General features: G+C 33.0%; 1 protein-coding gene across 2 annotated transcripts in view; it reads left to right on the top strand.

Annotated features, from left to right (window-relative positions):
- Alg2 (alpha-1,3/1,6-mannosyltransferase Alg2) overlaps window positions 1–20,843 on the top strand; it is a 34,671-nt gene extending 13,828 nt beyond the window's left edge. Inside the window, exons 3-4 of one of the 2 annotated variants that reach the window (XM_085816711.1) lie at window positions 3,359–3,437; window positions 17,525–17,691. In XM_085816711.1, the coding sequence (XP_085672837.1) occupies window positions 3,359–3,437; window positions 17,525–17,552 (107 nt within the window). In that variant the 3' untranslated portion in view covers window positions 17,553–17,691. Of the gene's footprint in view, window positions 1–3,358; window positions 3,438–17,524 lie in introns of both variants that reach the window. The other variant, XM_035348520.2, reaches the window with a different exon arrangement.
- Window positions 20,844–21,373: the final 530 nt, after the last annotated feature.

Here is a 21,373-nt window from a genome sequence, read left to right as displayed (position 1 = left end):
AATTGCTCCTTAAGTTCCGCCAAAATCGAATTGCGTTTACAGCTGACATCTGACAAGCATTTTTGCAGATTTCTCTTGCTGATGAAGACAGAAGTGCAGTCAAGTTTCTATGGAACGATGGTGAACTAAATGGAACCAAAACAAAGGCTCTTCGTATGGCAAGAGTAATTTTTGGAGAAACATCTAGTCCGTATCTTTACAGTTGTTGGTGTTGGTGTATTTAATTATGGCAAAGCACACTAGCGCTATCTGCCTAAGAGGAAGGATACCTTCGTGGAGGACTTTCTAAGGGAAACTGGCTCGTATACACGTTACACATGGGGGAAACCACGAAAACGCCCATGCAGCCAGCCCGTTTGTGGGATTCGAACCTCGGCCGAACTACCAGTGTTCAGCGACTTTACCGCTCGGCCGCTGGTGGGCCTGTTTCTTCTCAGAGCAACTCTTAATGTACATGCTGACAAATACAACTCACAGTATCCGAACGTATTTTCTATGCTAACTGAAAATATGTATATCGATGATTTAATCGCTGGAGCAAATGAAGAATCAGAAGCATTCAAGGAATCAGAACATATTAAATGCATACTGAAAAAAGGTGGATTTAACATGCGGAAGTGGAAAACGAAACGAATTTACAAAAGGTATGGAATATGAAGAAGATTTTTCACAAGATTCGACTTGTTCTAAAGTATTGGGATACATATGGAATAGGTGAAATGATACATTTTTGATAGAAATTGAAGATTTGGTAAAAAGATGCCAAAAGGATAAATAACATACCCACTAAAAGGGAAATCTTGAGATTTGTTCAACGTTTCTTTGATCCACTGGGGTTTTTAAATCCATACACCATTCGAGCTAAGATTTTATTGCAAGATTTATGGGAACAAAAGATAGCATAAGACACTGAAATACCAGAAAATATCAGAAAGAATTGGCAAAGCTGGTGTGATGAATTAGCTCATATTTCTAGTTTGGAAATACCAAGACCTCAGTTTGCAGGTGCTTGGGAAAGGGATATAAAGAATGGTTTACAATTACACTGTTTCACAGATGGGAGTCAGAAGGCCTATGGGGCTGTTCTGTATTTTTGTTATTCGAAAAATGGAGTCATTCATACAAGCTTCATTACATCAAAATCATGAGTAGCACCTTTGAAAAAAGTATCGCTTCCCAGATTGGAATTGATGGGTGCTTTGATAGGCTCCCGCTTGTCAAATACATCCAAAAGAAACTTCCGGACATTGATTTAATTGTATATATGTGGACTGATTTTAGTATAACGTTACGCTGGATTCGAAGTGATGTGAAAAGGTGGAAGCCATTCTTTCAGAACAGAGTGAAGGAAATACAGAAGAATTCAAATGTATTGAACTGGAGATATACGCCTGGTGAACATAATCCAGCTGATTTGCTAACTAGAGGTGAAAATGTCAAATATCTGAAGCAGAATATCATATGGTGGGACGGGCCCACGTGGTTAAAGGAAGAAATGGAACACTGGCCAAAACCGAATGTATGTTTCACAAAGAACATTAAGATTCCAACAAGGAACTAAGAAAAACATCAAAGGAAGTTTTCGTAAATTCGTGTGTTACCGAACCTTCCGAAGATTTATTTAAAACCCAAAATTACAGCAATTTACATCGAATTTACCGAATTACTGCGTGGTGCTTAAGGTTCATCAACAATGTTAAAAATACCTCGAAATTATCAGGATGTTTGCAGGTTACCGAATTGGAAATAGCAGAAACTTATTGGATCAAATGTGTTCAGGAGTGAAATTTCACAAATGAAATACGGGCACTGAAGAACAAAGAGGCATTAGGTTCAAAATCAAAACTGAAGTCCTCAGTCCATTTGTAGACGAAAGTGGTGTAATTCGTGTTGGTGGAAGATTAGAAAATTCAAATTTGGATTACAAACAAGCACATCCAATCGTGTTGCCCGACAAAGATCATTTGACTGATCTAAATATTCTTCATAGTCATCAGGTGGTAGGGCACGGAGGAATAGCAGATACTTTAAATCAGATAAGAGATAAATTTTTGGTTGCTGAAGGCTCGTCGAAAAATTAAAAGTGTTCTGTACAATTGCAATGTCTGCAAAATATTTCGAACTAAACCTGTCATGCAAGATAGGCACCTCTCCCACCAGACAGATGCCGAGAAGCCTTTCCGTTTGAGAACTCCGGACTAGATTACGCAGGTCCACTGTACATCAAAAATGGAAGAGAATGATCTAAGACATACGTTTTACTGTTTACCTGTGCTGTAACTAGAGCCGTGCATTTAGAACTTACAGTTGGCCTTTCCACAGAAAAATTTTTGCTTGCATTTAGACGGTTCATAGCGAGAAGAGGTTTGTGCCAAATAGTGTATACTGATAACGCCAAAACCTTTAAAACAGCGAAAAAAGAATTAGAGCTATTGAACGAGATGATGAAAAACAATAAAGTTAAAGACGAGTTCTCTAAGCAAGGAATCAAATGGAAATTTTTAGTTGAGAGGGCGGCATGGTGGGGAGGCCTTTGGGAGCGTATGGTTCAGTCTCTGAAAGCTCTTCTGAAGAGAATCCTAGCCAAATCATCCTTGACATTCAGGGAATTGGAGACAGTCATAACAGAAGTGGAAGCTATATTGAACTCCAGACCTTTAACATTTACATACTCGGATCTAGGAGAGCCAGAATCTTTGATCCCTGGTCACTTCTTAATAGGAAGACGGTTACTGTCATTGCCGCAATGAAGCTCTAAATTAACTTTAACAAAGGAGAGTCTTACACGTCGATTTAGACATCAACAGATACTGGTAGAAAGAATCTGGTGAAAATGGAGGCAGGATTATTTGATGAATTTAAAATCTGCTCATCATTCCAAACTGGCGAAAACAGAAACCTGTTTGAAGAAAGGAACTATTATATTAGTGCATGAAGATAAAATTCCAAGGCTGATGTGGAAGATGGGCATCATAATGGAAATCTTTCCTGGAAGAGATGGCAAGCATGAGAGCCTGTGCTATCCACTTGCCAAATGGCCATACGATTAAAAGACCAGTGCAACTACTATATCCAGTGAAGCTGGAATGTAATAAGGACAATTACAGCAATTGTCCTTCTGGGCCAGAGGATGTTGCAACTCAACTCTTGCTGAGATCCGATGGCTGAGTGACGTCATCTCGAACTATGAACTCTCGCTTAGAGATTGCACGAGAACTCGGAACTGAGAAGTCGCACGCTGCGTCGTGCCACATTTAAACACTTCTCATTATGTAAATATTCTGTTAACCGTTTGCGTCTTTATTAAATATGTTTGTGTAAAGAAAGTATTTATCATTTATGGATTATTCCCTTCAAGATTTTGCAGATAGAGATGCACAGAAGAACAGAAGAAATCCATTTCAACCAGTGGCCCTGGCAGAACCCATTGGGACAAAGTAAGCAGTTTTGTTTTACCTTGATTAATTAGTTAGAAATAACGATAGGAAAATAAATAATAATACCACTATCCATACTGCAAGGTGTATTTAAGAATTGTTCAAATAGCAAGACGATGCAATTGAACATCTTGCTTCGCCCCTCAGTCTCCGGGCTTGAATATTATTGAACATTTATGGGCATATTTGGAGTTCAAACTTCATTCCCAATTTCCTTCTCCATCCGGACTTTCAGAATTAGAGACCGCTCTGCGGGAGGAATGACTTAATATTCGTTTAAATATTGTCCATGACCTTTATACATCTATCCAATGTCACATTCAATCTGTACTTCAGTCAAAGGGTGATCCAACCACCTATTAATAAAGGTTTTCCATTATTTCACAAGTGTTCGTATTATTTTATCCTCCATCTGTATATAGCTAGTAATGCAATGAGTAAATATATTTTGTTCTATTATTGTGCATTTTCTTATATTTCTAAATAAGGTTTGTAACTTGGGGTCTAGAATCTATTGAAATGTAACCACTGAAAGGACAAGGATGGAAAAGTAATGCTAGGTTTCGGTAAATGGAAGTTCATTTTCCCCGTTATTGAATTCGGAATGGCGAAATTAACCATTTCATCATTAATAATGAATTTTGCCATTCAGCAATGATGAATTTAAGAATTAATTACCTTTCTTATATTTTGTTGTATTTTATCGTATTTTAAAATTCCTGTTGAAGAATATTTTTGTCATTGTATATGTATTCTTTAGACCAGAGGCATCATCTTAGGGCATGTGATGCATGCTGTGCATGCCTGTAAATTTCATATAGCAAAAAAAGGAATTATTATAACTGAGTCAAATAATAAAATCCTTATTACAGTACAAAGTCTTTAATTCAGACTCATCGGGACTTCGGCGATTCCAGATTATAGATCATCAATTTAAATCTGATAAGATGGCATGCAGAAATTATAAAATTAAAATTATGAAATCGTAATTTATGAAGTAAAGAGCAATTATGATCTAAAGGATAATCAAAATTTACAAGAAAAAAGCTTAGTATTTGTTTGTTTACTTTATTAAACATTTCTTTCAATGTAAGTTGCTTCGTTTTATGTGCTAATACTCTTTAATTCTATAAACAGACATAATTTCTTGTTCAGTTACAAAGTTCCACTGTTCAAGTCCTGTAATTGCTGTGCTGAAAATTCCGACTAACTTGTCAATCGAAATTTTTTCGTTTTCACTAACTTCTCTGTCACTTTCTTCATGCCTTTGTCCATTTTTTTGCAGCAATTCCACTTTTTGTTTGATGTTCCACAACACAAAAGCACTGAATTTTCCATAAATGTGTTCGGTACTTTTATCACATTCAGATGGAAGAAATAACTGTTCATTGTTTAGAACTGAATTGGTGCATTTTAAGCATTATTATTGTGCAAAGGCTTATATTCTGCTTTGAAAATTTTCTGCACAACTTTAAACTAAATATACAGTACAATGCAGAGGACAAATTTCGCATTGTACTGTATATTTAGTTTAAAGTTGTGCCTTTTTTAAAATTAACCAATATTTAAAGATGATAAAATGTAAAGAAAACGAAAGGTCAAAATACGAGGCATACTCAAACTGTACATAATAAATTAAATAAAATACATATATTTAGTAAATATGTAATAAATAATATTGTACATAAATTTATACCATGTATAAATACCAACAGTATTTGTAACATGATCAGTGAAATTTATAAGATCGAATAGCTGATGTTGCTAATATCAACTTTAGCTGTACCACTCCTCAAATTTTATTAATGATTAATGTAAAATGTTGTCAATAATTAATGTAATTCATTTGCAGATTATGCTTGTAAATATACGAGGGTTGGAACTTTAATAGTGGCAACTATTTATTTACAAGGAATAAAAGTGATTCATGTCACCATGTTTTACAGTCCTTCAATATAATCGCCAGCATTGTGTACAACCCGTTTCCAACGATGTGGAAGTCGTGGAATACCTGTAGCAGCACCTGTTTTGTTGATACAGTCAAAAGTCGTTAATTCGGACACCCATAATTCAGAATGGTCTATAATCCGGACTTCAAAGCTAAAAACTTTCTGCGCATGCTCAGCGTTGACACATGTGCATAGGCATTTACGCGTGCACGTAAGACCTCTTATGACTGCGCACTTGCATGTGTGCAAGCGCAGAATACGTTTTCACGTGCGCATTTTATGTATAACGGACGGTGTAAGCTAAAATTATCTAATTATCTATTTCAGTTAATGTTGATGATTGCGTTGTTCCTTAATTTTCGAATTGGATCCGGCTTATTATTTTTTGCAGACTGTAAGAACAATACTAAAAAAGTAAACTTGAACTTTCGATTATGTCAAATAGAATTTTTGATTCTGGAGCTCCCAAAGGATCGTACAAAACGAAAGTATGTTTCGATGTCCATCAAACAAAAATTGGAATTGCTGCAAAAAATGGATAAAGACATGAAGAATGTGACAGAGAGGTTAGTGAAAACGAAAAAATTTCGATTGACAAGTTAGTCGGTATTCTCGGCACAGCAATTAACGGGACTTGAACAGCGGAACTTTGTAAGTGAACAAAAAATTATGTCTGTTTATAGAATGAAAGAGAAAGTATTATCACATAAAAAGAAACAACTTACATTGAAAGAAATGTTTAATAAAGTAAACAAATAAATATTAAGCTTTTTTTTTGTAAATTTTGATACCCTTTAGATCATAATTGTTCTTTATTTCATAAATTACGGTTTCATATTTTTAATTTTAGAATTTCTGCATGCCATCTTACGCGATTTAAACTGATGATCTATAATCCGTAAAAATCGATAAACCGGAATCGCCGAAGTCCCGACGAGTCCGGATTAACGACTTTTGACTGTAGTTTGAATGGACCGGTCTACTGCCGCAAGAATCTCGGGAACAATTTGGAAGCGAGTGCCACGAAGTGGTTCCTTCATCTTAGGAATCAAGTCACAAGGACTTAGATCTGGGGAGTATGGTGGATGGTAAAGCACTTCCCAGCTCCATCGCTTGAACAAATCAGTCACAGCTTGCGCTGCATGCGGCCGAGCATTATCATGCAAAATGAGAGGAGCATTGTGCAGAAAGTGTCGCTGTTTTTTCTCAAAGCTATTCGGAGATTGTGCTCCAAAAATGAGCAGTAATAGTGCGCAGTGATGGTCTGCTGTTGGGGAATGGTATGCGTTAGGATGACACCATCACAGTCGTACACGAGGATCACCATAACTTTCACATTGCTGGGGTTCCGACGAAATTTCGAACGTTGTGGTGACCCGTGATGACGCCATTCGTTTGATTGGCGTTTCAGTTCTGGATGGTACGATCGGGCCCAAGTCTCATCCAGCATAATGATACAGCGTAAAAAAGCATCTTCTTCGCACTCATAGCGCTCCAGGTGGGTTCGGGCAGCATCGTATCGTAGCCATTTCTGCATTTCCGTCAATTGATGTGGAACCCATCGTGAAGCAATTTTCTCATGAACAGACGTTCCTTCAGAATGTGCAGCACAGTCGTATGCGCTAGTCCTGTTTGTCCGGCCAGCTGACGAATCGTTTGTCGGCAATCACTGTCCATTAGTGCGGCAACAGCTTGCAAGTCTGCATCGCTGACACTCGGATGACCTGGCCGCAGCATGTCTGCCATGTTTTGGCGTCCTTCATTGAATTCTTTCACCCATCTTGCTACGGTTCTGTAAGGCAATGTAGATTTCCCGCAAGCCTCTTGAAGCCCTTAATGACACTGTCGTGCTGTACGACCTCTGGCACATTCAATTTTTATCCAACATCTTTGTTCTTGTTTTGAAAACATCCTGACAACACTTACTTTAGACCGCGAGCTAATACAAGGATCCATTCTGCGCGTCACTCCGCATGCGCGTGACGTAAGCAGGACGAGTCTTTTTGCTGAGAGGTAAGGTAGGTATGTAGTTCACATGTGGTATATGCGATATTCTTTTGTTTTGTTGCATAGCGTTTTTTCAGCTGTGTTGCCACTATTAAAGTTCCAACCCTCGTATTATAGTGTGATCTGCATAAATGAAGCAAAATTGAATTGTAAGCAAAATATTTGCAAACCTTACCTGAAATTTTTCCATTTCAAACCATAAATGTGAGAAATTTAAAATATATTATATGCATTTAATTATTTTTCATATTATACAGTGTTCAACAACATATTAATATGCAAACAACTGTATTCAACTAATGTTGATTTATTCATATAATTTTCAAAATATTTGGTGTTCAACGGCATACCCGTTATGGAAATTGAGGATATGGTCCTGCTTTAGACAAACTTTATATTGTCCTTAAGAGTCCTTGAAAGTCCTTAAATTTTTTAGAAATGATTTTTGGTTTTTAAAAGTCCTGAATTTCTGCCAAGATCGACAGAAGGTCCTTAATTTTAATCATCTGAAATTTCTGTCTGTTTTTTATGACTGCCATTTTGAGTATGAATTAGTATTTTTAGAAATATTTTTTGGCAATTCACCAATAAATATGTATTTGATGGATCATCATTTAAATTTGAAACTACTTTTAATATAAACAATGCCATACTTGAGTTTATGTGCAAGACTGGAGCATAAGCATTTTGAAATTATTCTTTTTTGCTAATACCGTATTTGACAGCATATAAGACACACCCTTATTTAGACGGCCACACACAAGGAAAAAAAGTTTCAATAGCATGGTTTCTTTTAGTTCTCACGTTTCGTAAAACCCAAATAAACAATTATTGAATGCAATTACATTCACGTATAAGACGCAGGTAACTTTTTTGAGACCAAATTTAGGAAAAAAAGTGCGTCTTATATGCCGTCAAATACAGTAGTTCATAAACAACTTTTCCTTTTTGTGAATTTGAATTTTTTTATTAAATGATTCTAAATTTGTCAATTTTAAGGTCAATTTCTATATAAAATTTTTAACTCAAATTTTTGAATTTTTCAATGTTTTTTAAAAATATATTATAACATTGGTAAATTTCATTTAAATAATGATAGTATATTAAAATTATGTTTAAGAAATAACATTAAAATAAAACACTATTTTTCCGTGTCATATTATAAAGCGACTATAATTTTCATTTTCATGACTTAGAATATTTAAAATCTGAAAAATATTTAAAATCTGAAATCTTTAGAATATTTAAAATCTGAAAAATAAACAAGGTAAGAAGTGCTATAAAGCACAATTTCTGAGATAGTTCTTTGTGAAAGCAAAATATCTATTGTAATTAATTAAATTAAAAGTCAGTTATACTTTTCTTGCGTGTTCTACATTTTCAGTACCTCTTTAATTCTTCTGCGTTATTTAGATTAGAAAAATAACTGTTCTTATAATTAAATTTTTAGTTTAAACATGCTGATCTATAAATAGATCGCTGGTCATTAGTGGTAACTAATACTATTTTGTTCCCTTTTCATTTTTTTCCAAAATGTCCAGGCGTAAAGTGTTTCACCGCCGAAGAATCATTAGAATATACATTTTTTAAGGATAAGTCAGATATAATTGCATAACCGCTTGAGGTGGACAAGTTCACTGACGAAGAGTGCTTTGATGATGGTAAAATAATCACTTCATCGGTAAAAACATAAATTAGTTTGAAATTATCAAAAAATGCAGCCAAAAGCAAATTGGACAAAATAAATAACTCTGCTTATGCTTTTAATAAAAAAGGTAATTTGTCTGGCAAAAATCTTGAGAGTATTTCAAATAGTTTAGAAAATATGAATTCACTTAAAATTTTTGAAGAATTTTTAATTTCCGAATTGTACGAATGGGTAATAAATGAAACAGAGAAAGACACGCAAAAGTGTGGAAAAATAAGCCAAAGTTTTCAGTTATAATTGATGAGTTGAAGAGTTTTATTGGTTTTTTGATGTTCTCTGGCGACAATACTTCACGCTATAAACGTGATTACTGGTCAGAGGAAGATCTCATGGTACTGATAGTAAAAAATGAACTGTCTCTAAATAAATATTTAGAAATTAAATCTGTAATCCATTTTGCCAGCAATAATTATGCAGCAATACAAAAATCAGACCGGGCATTCAAAATAAGAAAATTAATCACGTGTATAAATCACAGTTTTCAAAAATTTGGAATTTTTGATAAATTTCTGTCTGTTGATGATTAGATATTACGGTCATCATTTTTTCAAACGATTTCCGAAAGGTAAACCTATACGGATTTTCTATAATCATCGGCCACGTGTGGAGTAAAGGGTTACTGTTAAAATTGTGACTTATAATGTAATGCAGAGAATTTGGACAATACTCCTGAAACTCTGAATGAACAGCTTGGAATATGAGTGTTGAAAAGAAATATAAAAGACATCTGAAGACATATTGCATTTGCTTACCTCAAACTGGAAACAAACTCGAAGAAAAGCATTGGAAGACATTTGGTGATGTCATTGAGATGAAAGTCATAGGCTCTATATGTTTAAATAAAAAAGACCATGTCATAGGTAAAAGACGAAACCAAAGAAGACACTAATTTAAAAAATGTAAGGGAAGTCCAATTAAATTTTGTATAAAATGAGATATAACACTGTGTGAAATGTTTTCCACTATTTCACACATAAATATTGCAAACTTACTCAATAAAAATATAATTAATTCATTAATATTAAGTTTAGATCAGTAAAATAGGATTTTTTCCTTTAAATCTTTTTAGTTGGTTTTAATTTTGAAAAAAAAAAGTCATATTTTTTGACTAAATATGTAATTTTTTAGACATAAGATCAGAGGGCAGTTACTTTTTTTTTATTACCAGAACCTCCCAACGATCTATTTATAGATCACCTATTATCTGAACTCCTAATTACGGTAATTGAATAAAACTTCATAATTACTTTATTTATGATATATGAAATGTAATTTTAAAATATTTTTCAAAAATTCTCATTTTAAAATAAATTGGGCATTAACGGGTTAATTGTGCTTTGTTAACAAATATTTTTTTTAAGTAAATAAAATGCAATAGTGGTCTTGTAAATCTATAATGACTACGGTTATCTAACTACCCAATAAGGTTATCTAACTACCCAATTTAATTTGTAACTATTTGCTCACCTTCTTAAGTTTTCTCTGTATGTTAAAGCAAGTTGTTGCCTATCATTAATCCTTACTGTGGCCACAAGATGCAACATAAAACTGTAAAAATAAATGCAAAACATTTTTCCTTACAGCTAGTGAGATTTAAGATAACATAAAACAACTTATCACTTTTGGTGTCTTAGCGGCTTATTGGAATCTTAAAGTATATCAACTAGGTTACAAATCCAAAAACTATACATGAAGCTACAACATTAACTGCATCAGACAAACTGAGTATAACTGACGTTCAACACTTAACATCCATGCCAACATCAAGTATTCAGTCTGTTCTGATCAGCAATTCTCTCTCTCTCTGTAGGTAAGCAGCAATGGTAGTAACAGCCAGACTTCTGTTACAAATCATGCTGATCATGATTTTGCTTCTCATTTTACGTATGCTGCTTAACAAAATCTGCCTGTTGTATACTAATCCTCTAGACTGAGCAAATATATGACAGAGAATGTGGCCGAGAGTGAAACATTGCAGTGGTTCGGTCGTGGTTTTGGCAACCATATCATGCTATTCCATGGGATGGGACCCATCATTACTGTGCAATGTCATATTACTGCCAAGGGTTATGTGATTATTTTGGCTGATCACGTCCATTCCATGGTACATTTTTTCCCCCAGTGATGGTGCTGTATTCCACAATGACTGTAAGTGCTTCTGTTCACTCAGCTCACATCATCCAGGATTGGTTTTCTGAGTATGATGGTCAACTTTCACATCTACCCTGGCAACTACAGTCATAAGATCTCAATATTATTGAGCCTTTGCTGGCTATTTTTGGAGAGAAATCTGCATAAGCACTATACACCACCATCATCGTTAACTGGGCTTGCCAACATTTTTACAGGAAGAAGAGTACAAGACTCCCTTGCAAAGCATAAAAGACCTCTATTTATCCATTTTGATGTGACTCCAAGCTGTTTTGAATGTCAACGGTTTTCCTACACCATATTAGTCACAGCAGTATATTTTTCTTTCAGTGTGTCCATATTTTTGTCCAACCCCTGTACGTCCTCCTGTATTCGATGCATCTGCCAGCCAAAATAAATCCATATCTTTGAACCAGTGTTTAAAATCCAGACCCAATTTATTAGAACTCTCCTCAAATTTAGAGAATTTTAAATTTGGTATTATTGCAGATACCAAAAAGGCCTTTATGCGTGTGTTTGGCCAGAGAAAGGAAACTATATGGAATTCTTCTGATAGAAGGCGAATGAAAGTAGAGAAGTTAAAATAAGAGCTTCATCTTTGATGTAAAGAGCAGCTCTTTCCTTTTGTGAGCAGGCCTGGGTTATCATTCGGGAATATATTTGAATGATTCATAATATGATCATGATTATACAGTCAAAAGTCGTTAATTCGGACACCCATAATCCAGAATGATCTATAATCCGGACCTCAAAGCTAAAAACTTTCTGCGTATGCGCCGCGTTGACACATGCGCATAGGCGTTAAAATGTGCGCAAAAGACCTTTACGACTGCGTATATGCGTGTGCACAAGCGCAGAATACGTTTTCGCGTGCGCGTTTAATGTATAATGGACGGTATAAGCTAAAATTATCTAATTATCTATTTCAGTTAATGTTGCAGATTGCGTTGTTCCTTAATCTTCGAATTGGATCCGTCTTATTATTTTTTGCAGATTATAAGAGCAATTTTGTAAAAGTAAACTTGAACTTTCGATTATGTCAAATAGAATTTCCGATGCTGGAGCTCCCAAAGGATCTACAAAACGAAAGTATGTTTCGATATCCATCAAACAAAAAGTGGAATTGCTGCAAAAAATGGATAAAGACATGAAGAAGGTGACAGAGAGGTTAGTGAAAACAAAAAAATTTCAATTGACAAGTTAGTCGGTATTCTCGGCACAGCAATTACAGGACTTGAACAGCAGAACTTTGTAATTGAACAAGAAATTATGTCTGTTTATAGAATTAAAGAGAAAGTATTATTACATAAAACGAAGTAATGTAAACAACTTACATTGAAAGAAATGTTTAATAAAGTAAGCAAATAAATATTAAGCTTTTTTTTTTTTTTTTTTTTTTTTTTTTTGGTACCCTTTAGATCATAATTGTTCTTTATTTCATAAATTACGGTTTCACATTTTAATTTTAGAATTTCTGCATGCCATCTTACGAGATTTAAACTGATGATCTATAATCCGGAATCGCCGAAGTCCCGATGAGTCTGGATTAATGACTTTTGACTGTATTAAGCTTCTTTTTTTAATTTTTTTTTTTGTTGATAATCACGTAACAAGTTTAAATAATATAGGTGATATGCTACCCTTCATTGAAATGTCTTAAGTCATACTGCATGGAGGTAAATTCAATTTGAGATGTTCGCTGCACACCAGGAATAATAATCTTCAACCATATACTCCTCTATTAGGACTTTAGTGAGATAGAAGAAATGATATGCTGATGATCAGTTTGGATTGGTTTAAGAATTATAACTTTTTTGCTGCAATGGTGTGAGGCATCCTCTTGGTTATTAGAATCTTCACCTTACTGGCATATCACAGACAAATTTTTCATGGGTATTCTATATCTGTAGAAAAGAGGAAAACAAAAACTGCAGGACATTCTTCTATTTATTCTTAAAGCTGTTCAAATATTTGTAGCTGTGGAACTGATAGAAAGAAAAATACTGAATGCAGATATTATGGATCAAGATAGTAGTAGTATTATTATTTTTCAAGCTATGGCAATGATACGGTTGATTGCTTAGATAATAAGATTTATTTTTAATTGTCTAAAACAAGATCTTAACAAATTATTGGAGAGTTATCCTTTGAAGAAATATGAATAAAATGTTAAACCTGGAAATATAGTTCTTATTGGGAATAATTATATTACATGTACTGAATGGCCATCAGCCATTGTTACTGAATTACTACCTAGAAAAGATAAAACCATTAGACTGCTGTGATTGAAAACCACAAATGGACAACTGTCATACAGTCATACAGGACTGTCATACAGTTGGTTAGAACTAAAATATGATAGAAATCGAGTTGAAGTGTGTTCGTTGGAAAATAGTCAAATCTGTAAAAGCAAAGAGTGAACATGCAGTTAGTTCTATCCAGAGATTGGACTTGTAAACTGTATGACAACTTTCTCAACAACATAGGGTAGGAGAATGATGAATTTCAGATGATGTGTATTTTGTATTTTATACATACTTTCATTTATTTTATTTATTGTATGTTTTTCTGCCACTTGTTAGTGTAGTTTTAGGCCTGGTGGCGCAGTGGCTAGCACATCATGCAGCAGCACCACAGGTTCGGGGTTCGAACCTTGGGCTGAGCAAGGTCGACTCAGCCTTTCATCCCTTGATTTCCATCACTTGGGTCGATAAAATGAGTACCAAGTTCACTTGGGAAATAAACACTGGGTGTCCTGCGACAAGCTGACCACTTGTTCAGGGCATATGCTTAGCACCCCGGGGCCCACGGCCAAGAAAGCAGATTTTCGGGTACTGCAGGCCTTGGCCCATTAGGGCTGTTACGCCACTGAGTTTTAGAGTATTAGTGTAGTTTTATTCCTTGGAAGTGGCAACAAAAACAACTTTTATAGTGAGTTAAAAATATGTATGTTTAGCAGGCTTATTAAAAATATTGCTGTTTACAAGAGAGAGATATTTAAGATCTAGTCTATTTTCAATCATAAATGATACTTTAGAATATGTTCATTAGTCTCTAGAATCCATTATATGCTGGTAGCATAATCGTTTATTTTGAAGTGTAAGTGAATACCAGTTATTTGGTAAAATTTTGAAGTGCGGAATGTATGAAAAGTTAAAGCAGTGTAGCATTTGGTGAAACAGCAATTAGGGAATTAAAATATCTCCGCTGTTGCCATTCTAAATATTTTATATCTAGATTTGAGTGCTTTTTTAATATTGTTTAGATGTTTTCCCCCAGAATTATAGTATGTAGGCTACTGAATTTAGATGAAACTTTATTTTTTCATCCTGATATTTTTTCACAAAATTTATAATAGCATAGAATCCAGATATTTTTATTATTTAATTTTTTAGGTATTTTGTTTCAGTTAGAATTCGTAACATTGGAACTTAACAGTGACCACGTCATTGTTGTGTGTATCCTCTCTGAGTTGCGTTCAAAATGCCAAAACAAAACTGTGTGTTTACTGATGAATTGAAAAAGGATTATCTATTTTAGGAAAAAGTTTTTTTTTTTCGTACTGATAATGTGAACTGTGCTTTACAGAATTTTCAGTAGTTTATGTTTGGCATTCAGCATTATAAATCACTTGAAATGTGTGAAATTTAGTAACAGTGGCTGGAAATTTCTCCAATATATTATCATATTTTAAATGTATTGATTTAACTAATAAAGAATTGTTAATAGCAGCTAAAGAAGCAACTTTTGCATTTTATATTGTTATTCACAATTTTAGTTTCAAGTTACCTGATTGTTCATCTAGATTAATTTTGAAGCTCTTTAAAACAAAGTTTCATCAGCCATAACAAAATGTGAAGCTATCACTCTTAATGTGGTTGAGCCATTGTAGCGGCTTTACACAGATTTAAATAAAACAAACTTTATGATGGCATCAATAAAGTTGTCTATTGTTATTGGAGCAAAGAAGCTATCGCATTTTCCAGGTGTAGTTTCATTCCTAATTTTAAACATATTTAATGTAGAAGAATGAAAAACATTCACAATAGATTAAAAAAATGAACTAAGAAAAAAATATTCTTGGCATTGGTTGTGGCACTTGCATCATGCACAGCTGCCTTCAGTTAATATTCTATTTATTGAATTATAAGCTTTAATGGTCAAAATTTATGCATTTTTTTACATTTATATGGTTTGAGTCACTAAACTAGAAGATTTCTGTGAATTTGTATATGTAAAGTGTAAAAATTTTCTTCATCATAACAATACATTCACATGACAACAATATTTTCTTTCTTACTTCCAAATATTGACAGAATACTTGAAATATATGAAGGACTGAAATCTAATTTTATTTCACAAGAACACTGTCCAGTGATGATAAAACTTTTGGGGGGAGCAAGGGCAACTCAAATTATTTAAACAATGCTGGCTAGCTGTCTTGATTATGGAAAGTACGAAAGCAAGGGCAACTGATAATGTCTTTGAAATTAAAAACATACCTCAAGGAAAAACATGAGAATAAATTTATGCCTCAAGAAGCAAAAGGAAAAATGTTTTAAAATACTAAAAAATAATGAAGCAGTTAATATCAATACAATAATACAAGAGTTTACAGCTTTATCACAGATGTCTTTCTTACATCGAGCTATGGAAAAACAATTTTGGTGGATAAAAATATTTTATTGGGATAAACAACAGGGAAATAACTTGGTCTGAAACTGAAGTTTTAACTGGAAAATTAAATGAAACTGTCTCAAATAATACAATAAACATAGATAAATATTTTAATGAAGTAGCAATTTTCTGGAAAAGCTAATTATGAAATTTGGAAAAATAAAAATTGTGAATAAAAACAGGTAAATCTCTTCAGTCACTTAAAAAAAATGTCATTGCCCAATCTTATTCAAATAATAGAATGCATTTTCAGCATGCCAGTCACACTGGCACCAGTCAAAAGGATACTCAATATCATAAGGTCAAACTGAATCAACCTTAATAGCTTAAATAAGCTTCGGAAAATTAACAGTGAAATATTCGATGCTATTAAAAGCAACAAAGGATCTTTAAAGAAAATTCGCATTAGAAATATGTACCAATAACTTCTTAATAATAAGGTATGTTCAGTCAGGTTATTAAAAATTTCTTTCAACTCGTAATTTTTTGTTAACTTTTTAATGTAACCTTTTCAATCATAGGTGCTTATCCTAACAAGTTTTTTTTTTTTTTTTTTTTTTTTTTTTTTTTTTTTTTCCCTCCCCTGCTCTGAATGTTTTCTTAAAATTTTCCTTGTTTGAGCAAAAAAATATTTTAACATTTCATTGTTTAATAATAGAGCTAATTAATTTAATTCTAAATTTGAAAGACACATATTTTTTAACTGCAGGGTTAACTGTGTTTTTTTTATTTATAATTTCATATGTAAAACATTTTAACAAAGAGTTTGATGGTGTTATTGTTGTGGCTTATCTAATCAAAACAAGTCCATAAATTTTATCATGGCAAGGAACGTAAGATTGTGTCTGTCATGGGCTTTAAGCATCAGATAGGTAACAGTACAACTTTGCCCAGCTTCATCCCAGTTCTGATGAAGAGTGTCTCTGGGGAAAGGTGTGAGGGTCTCCCATCTCTCTCTCTCTCTCTCCTTTTTTTTTTTTTTTTTTTTTTTTTTTATACCATTAAACCTTTCAAGAGGACATTTGGTTAGCAATGCATTTTAAATATCCACATGCTACCCTGAACTGTATACTTGCAAACCTTCTCTAGAATTTGAACCTGAGCTCAATGAATGCCACAGCAGTCAGGAGCACTAGCCGATTTTTTCTTTTTTACGTATGTTTCATGTATGAGATCTTGCTTAAAAAAGAAAAATTTTGTTGAAATTCCATCATATTAATTGTCAAGTGTATACTGTTTGTTAAATTAATGAATGACTATCAATATTTTGTATGAGGTTGTGCTGAATTAAATATGAGAATAAAAGGTAATTTTTAACAAAAAAGCATTAATCAGTGCAATTTTTTTAACAGTAAAATAGATTTTAAACTTTTTTTACATGTATATTTTCTTTTGTTGTGCAGACAAAGCACTGTAATATATTGAAAATTGTATAATCTTCAGAAATTCTTCCTCAGCTAGTTCCAAAAAATAAAAAGGAGCACTTTTCAAGAACTTAGAGTCCAAAATTTTCTTTAAAAAATCAACCAAAAAGAATATTATTTAGAGATCGTGTATTATGATTTTCAAGTATAATGTTTTATTTTATTTTTTAGAGTGTATGCAGAAGATGATGCCATTTAAAGAGTTTTTAAAGATTCATCTCATTATTGCTGGAGGATATGATGAGAGAGTGGCTGAAAATCAAGAACATTATCAGGAATTAAAAAATTATGTTGAATCCCTTGAATTAGAAAAAAATGTATCATTCCTAAAATCACCTAATGATGATAAAAAGAGGTTATTATTTCATTGCAGTACAGCTGTCTTGTACACTCCTTCCAATGAACATTTTGGTATTGTACCTCTGGAAGCCATGCTCCTAGGACGACCAGTTTTAGCATGCAACAGTGGGGGTCCTTTAGAAACTGTTGTGCATGAAAGTACAGGTTTTCTTTGCAACTCAACACCTGAATCATTTGCAGAAAAAATGATTTTACTTACAAGAGACCACAGCCTAGCTCGTGAACTGGGTGTATCTGCTACAGAACATGTTCGTAAAAAATTTTCTTTTCAAAATTTTGCTACAAAACTTAATTCAATTATTGAAAAAAACTAAAATTTGTATTATATTTTTTTAAATAATATTTTACTATAGCGTAACTGCTATCCCCCAGTTTCTTTCATCACACATTCCATCCTCCCAGTAGATCACTGAATATCCCAGCTCGCAGCTTTTAGCCTTTAAACTTAGGAAAGGGTTTCATATGAATAGATTAAATTTATTGAATTAATGAAACTTCAGTTCTTAAAATTTCATTCTCCCACCCCATAATTATTTTCAGCATAATTTTCTTTTTAAATTTGTTTTTATTTAAATTGTTTCAATGTATTGTAGACATTTATTGAACTTTATATGAAGATTCAATCATTGTTTAATCAGTTAATATTTGTATTTAATTTTGTTTTACATTAATGTATGGTATATTATTAAATTCGTCCACTCAATAGTATGTTAATTAATTTTATTTTCATCATATTTGAAGTTATTTTTATAATAAAAGCTTTACTGCCATACTTATGTGTGTGAAAGTATCAGGAAATTACAAAGTGAAATTAGCTAAAAATTATAAAATTTAGACTATTTAATAAAATATTGATATATTTTATGTCAGAATTATATTATAAACAGCTGAGTAACCTGAATCAGGCATTATAAAATGAATTTAAGTCAGTTCAAAGTTCTTTTAAGTGGCATTGCCAGGCAGCATAAAAACTCACAGTTTTTTAGATTTCAAGTTTCATAGCTATCCATTATATTCAAGTGTCTACAGATCTTCTCTGATTTCACCAGCAACCTTGAAAATCGATATTTAACAGCTGAATTGTAGTTTAAAATTGTGAACCTCTTATCAAGTTCAAATAGTTAAATAACCTAAAAATATTATTATCCGAACTGTACAGATTAAAACTCAGTCAGATTAACAGAGACCACAGCCGACTCAGTTAACTAGAGTTCTATGTATTTGATCAGTTCAGTTTCTCTAAGTATTTGAACAGTTCAGTTTCTCTGAGTGCAAAGTGCGATAGTTTCTATATTTTTCTGTTTTATTCCATAATATAGTCATTACTATGATGGGGGGAAAAAGGAAGAAACATTCAGTATGACATTTAACTGAAATTTTTACAAATATGTAGTTTAAATTACTGTCTTTTGATTTGACAGCAGTGGTATTGTTATCTTAAATCCATATTGCATTTACAGTTCATTTATACAGTCAAAAGTCGTTAATTCGGAATGATCTATAATCCGGACCTCAAAACTAAAAACTTTCTGCGCATGCGCCGCGTTGACACATGCGCATAGGGGTTTACGCGTGCGCGTAAGACCTTTTACGACTGCGCATATGAGTGTGCGCAAGTGCAGAATACGTTTTCGCGTGCGCGTTTTATGTATAATGGACGTATAAGCTAAATAATTATCTATTTCAGTTAATGTTGATGATTGCGTTGTTCCTTAATTTTCGAATTGGATCCGGCTTATTATTTTTTGCAGACTGTAAGAGAAATTTTATAAAAGTAAGTTTAAACTTTCGATTATATCAAATAGAATTTCCGATATATATTTGTTAATATGTAAAGGATCTAAAGCGAAAGTATGTTTTGAAATCCGAAATCTGTTTATCAATTTCACGCTGCTCGGCAGGGGAAACGCAGCGGCGGGCGCGTAATGAATTGGAAGTTGATCTGTCAGCACTATCCTTATCTTCAGGGCAGATGTTTTTATTTTATTTGGCTTATAATTCCTTATCAAATGTAGTATTTCATCTCGATGTGCTCCGTCTTTGATATGATTTAAAACAAGTTCCTCGTCATTATAATTCGCTTCCGATAGCGAAGAAAGTGACAGAGGTTATTGAAAACGAAAAAATTTCGATTGACAAATTAGTCAGTATTCTCGACACAGCAATTATAGGACTTGAACAGCGGAACTTTGTAACTGAACAAGAAATTATGTCTGTTTAATAGAATTAAAGAGAAAGTATTATCACATGAAACGAAGCAAAACTTAAACAACTTACATTGAAAGAAATGTTTAATAAAGTAAACAAATAAATATTAAGCTTTTTCTTTTTGCAAATTTTGATACCCTTTAGATCATAATTGTTCTTTATTTCATAAATTACGGTTTCATACTTTTAATTTTAGAATTTCTGCATGCCATCTTACGAGATTTAAACTGATGATCTATAATCCGGAATCGCCGAAGTCCCGACGAGTCCGGATTAACGACTTTTGACTGTATTGTATATTTTAATGGAATTAATAACTTTATATGTAATATATTTTCACTTAGTTCATACATGGTTTCTTTCAGACTATTTAGGTATAATATTTAGTTTTTTACATGTTAGGTGAATTACTAGTGAGCTTTTTTCACTATCTTATGCATCATTAGTTGCGTTCATTGCAGTATATAGAGTGCAGTTTTTTTTTTTTTTTTTTTTTTATGGAATTTTGTTTTGATGCAGTAATGAATCTGAAAATTAAATCCATATGCTTGGTACAAAACGAAAAAATTTTATTCTGTCGTAACTGAGCTATTTTTCGTATTCTGAAATTATGTTGAAATTCACAATATCAAAATGAAAAACTGGTGATTTATTATAACTTCCAGTCCTTCCAGTATTTTTCTGTAACTGCTTAACTGCTCAGGTTATCTTCTTAACCCAAATAGTCATGCTAAATGTGTTTACTTGCTGATTAAAATCAAATTTAAAACTGAATGTAATAAATAGTACCATAATTATTTGCTAATTTTTGCCCTTAGCATTTTTAGCTTAATTTATAACCTGTTGATTCATCGCAATATCATTTAAATGGATAGCAGTGTACAATGTAGAAGAAAAAATAAATATTATTGAATTATTGTTATATTATTTTTCATTGATGTATAATATAACATTAGTACATTTATGTATATATTAATCTGCAAAGTTCTTTAACACATCCTAGACACTCATTCAGTACTTTTGTATATTATTTGGAACACATCCATCAATTCAGAAATAGTATGTACCATGTAGTTTTCCACTCTCAGTTTTGATATATCAAAATCAGTTAATGAACGGGAAACTTATGTTAGAAAATATTCAAATAAAATAAAAAATATAAGCAAGAAGGTAGAATTTCATGACATATCAACTCAGAATTTTAGCTAAAAATTGGAATTTCTGGGAATTTAAAAAAAACTTAATTATATTGAAATTGTGGTAATCAGTAATATTTATTAATATATTACTGATGTGATACTTTGATTAATGTAAGGTGACCAGATTTTCCGGATGCCAAAGAGGGACGTAGGGGATCCAAATTCGGGTGATGGGAGAGGGTGGAAGCCCCCCTCCCCCGAAGGTGAAAATACGGAGTGCAAAATTTTTATTGAAGTCATATTGTCCTGTAAA

Source organism: Stegodyphus dumicola, chromosome 5, assembly GCF_044657685.1.
Source record: "Stegodyphus dumicola isolate Sdum_Otavi_A_Nest chromosome 5, ASM4465768v1".
NCBI lineage: Eukaryota > Metazoa > Arthropoda > Arachnida > Araneae > Eresidae > Stegodyphus > Stegodyphus dumicola.
Note: the sequence above shows the minus strand (reverse complement) of the source record. Positions and strands in the feature narration are given on the sequence as shown.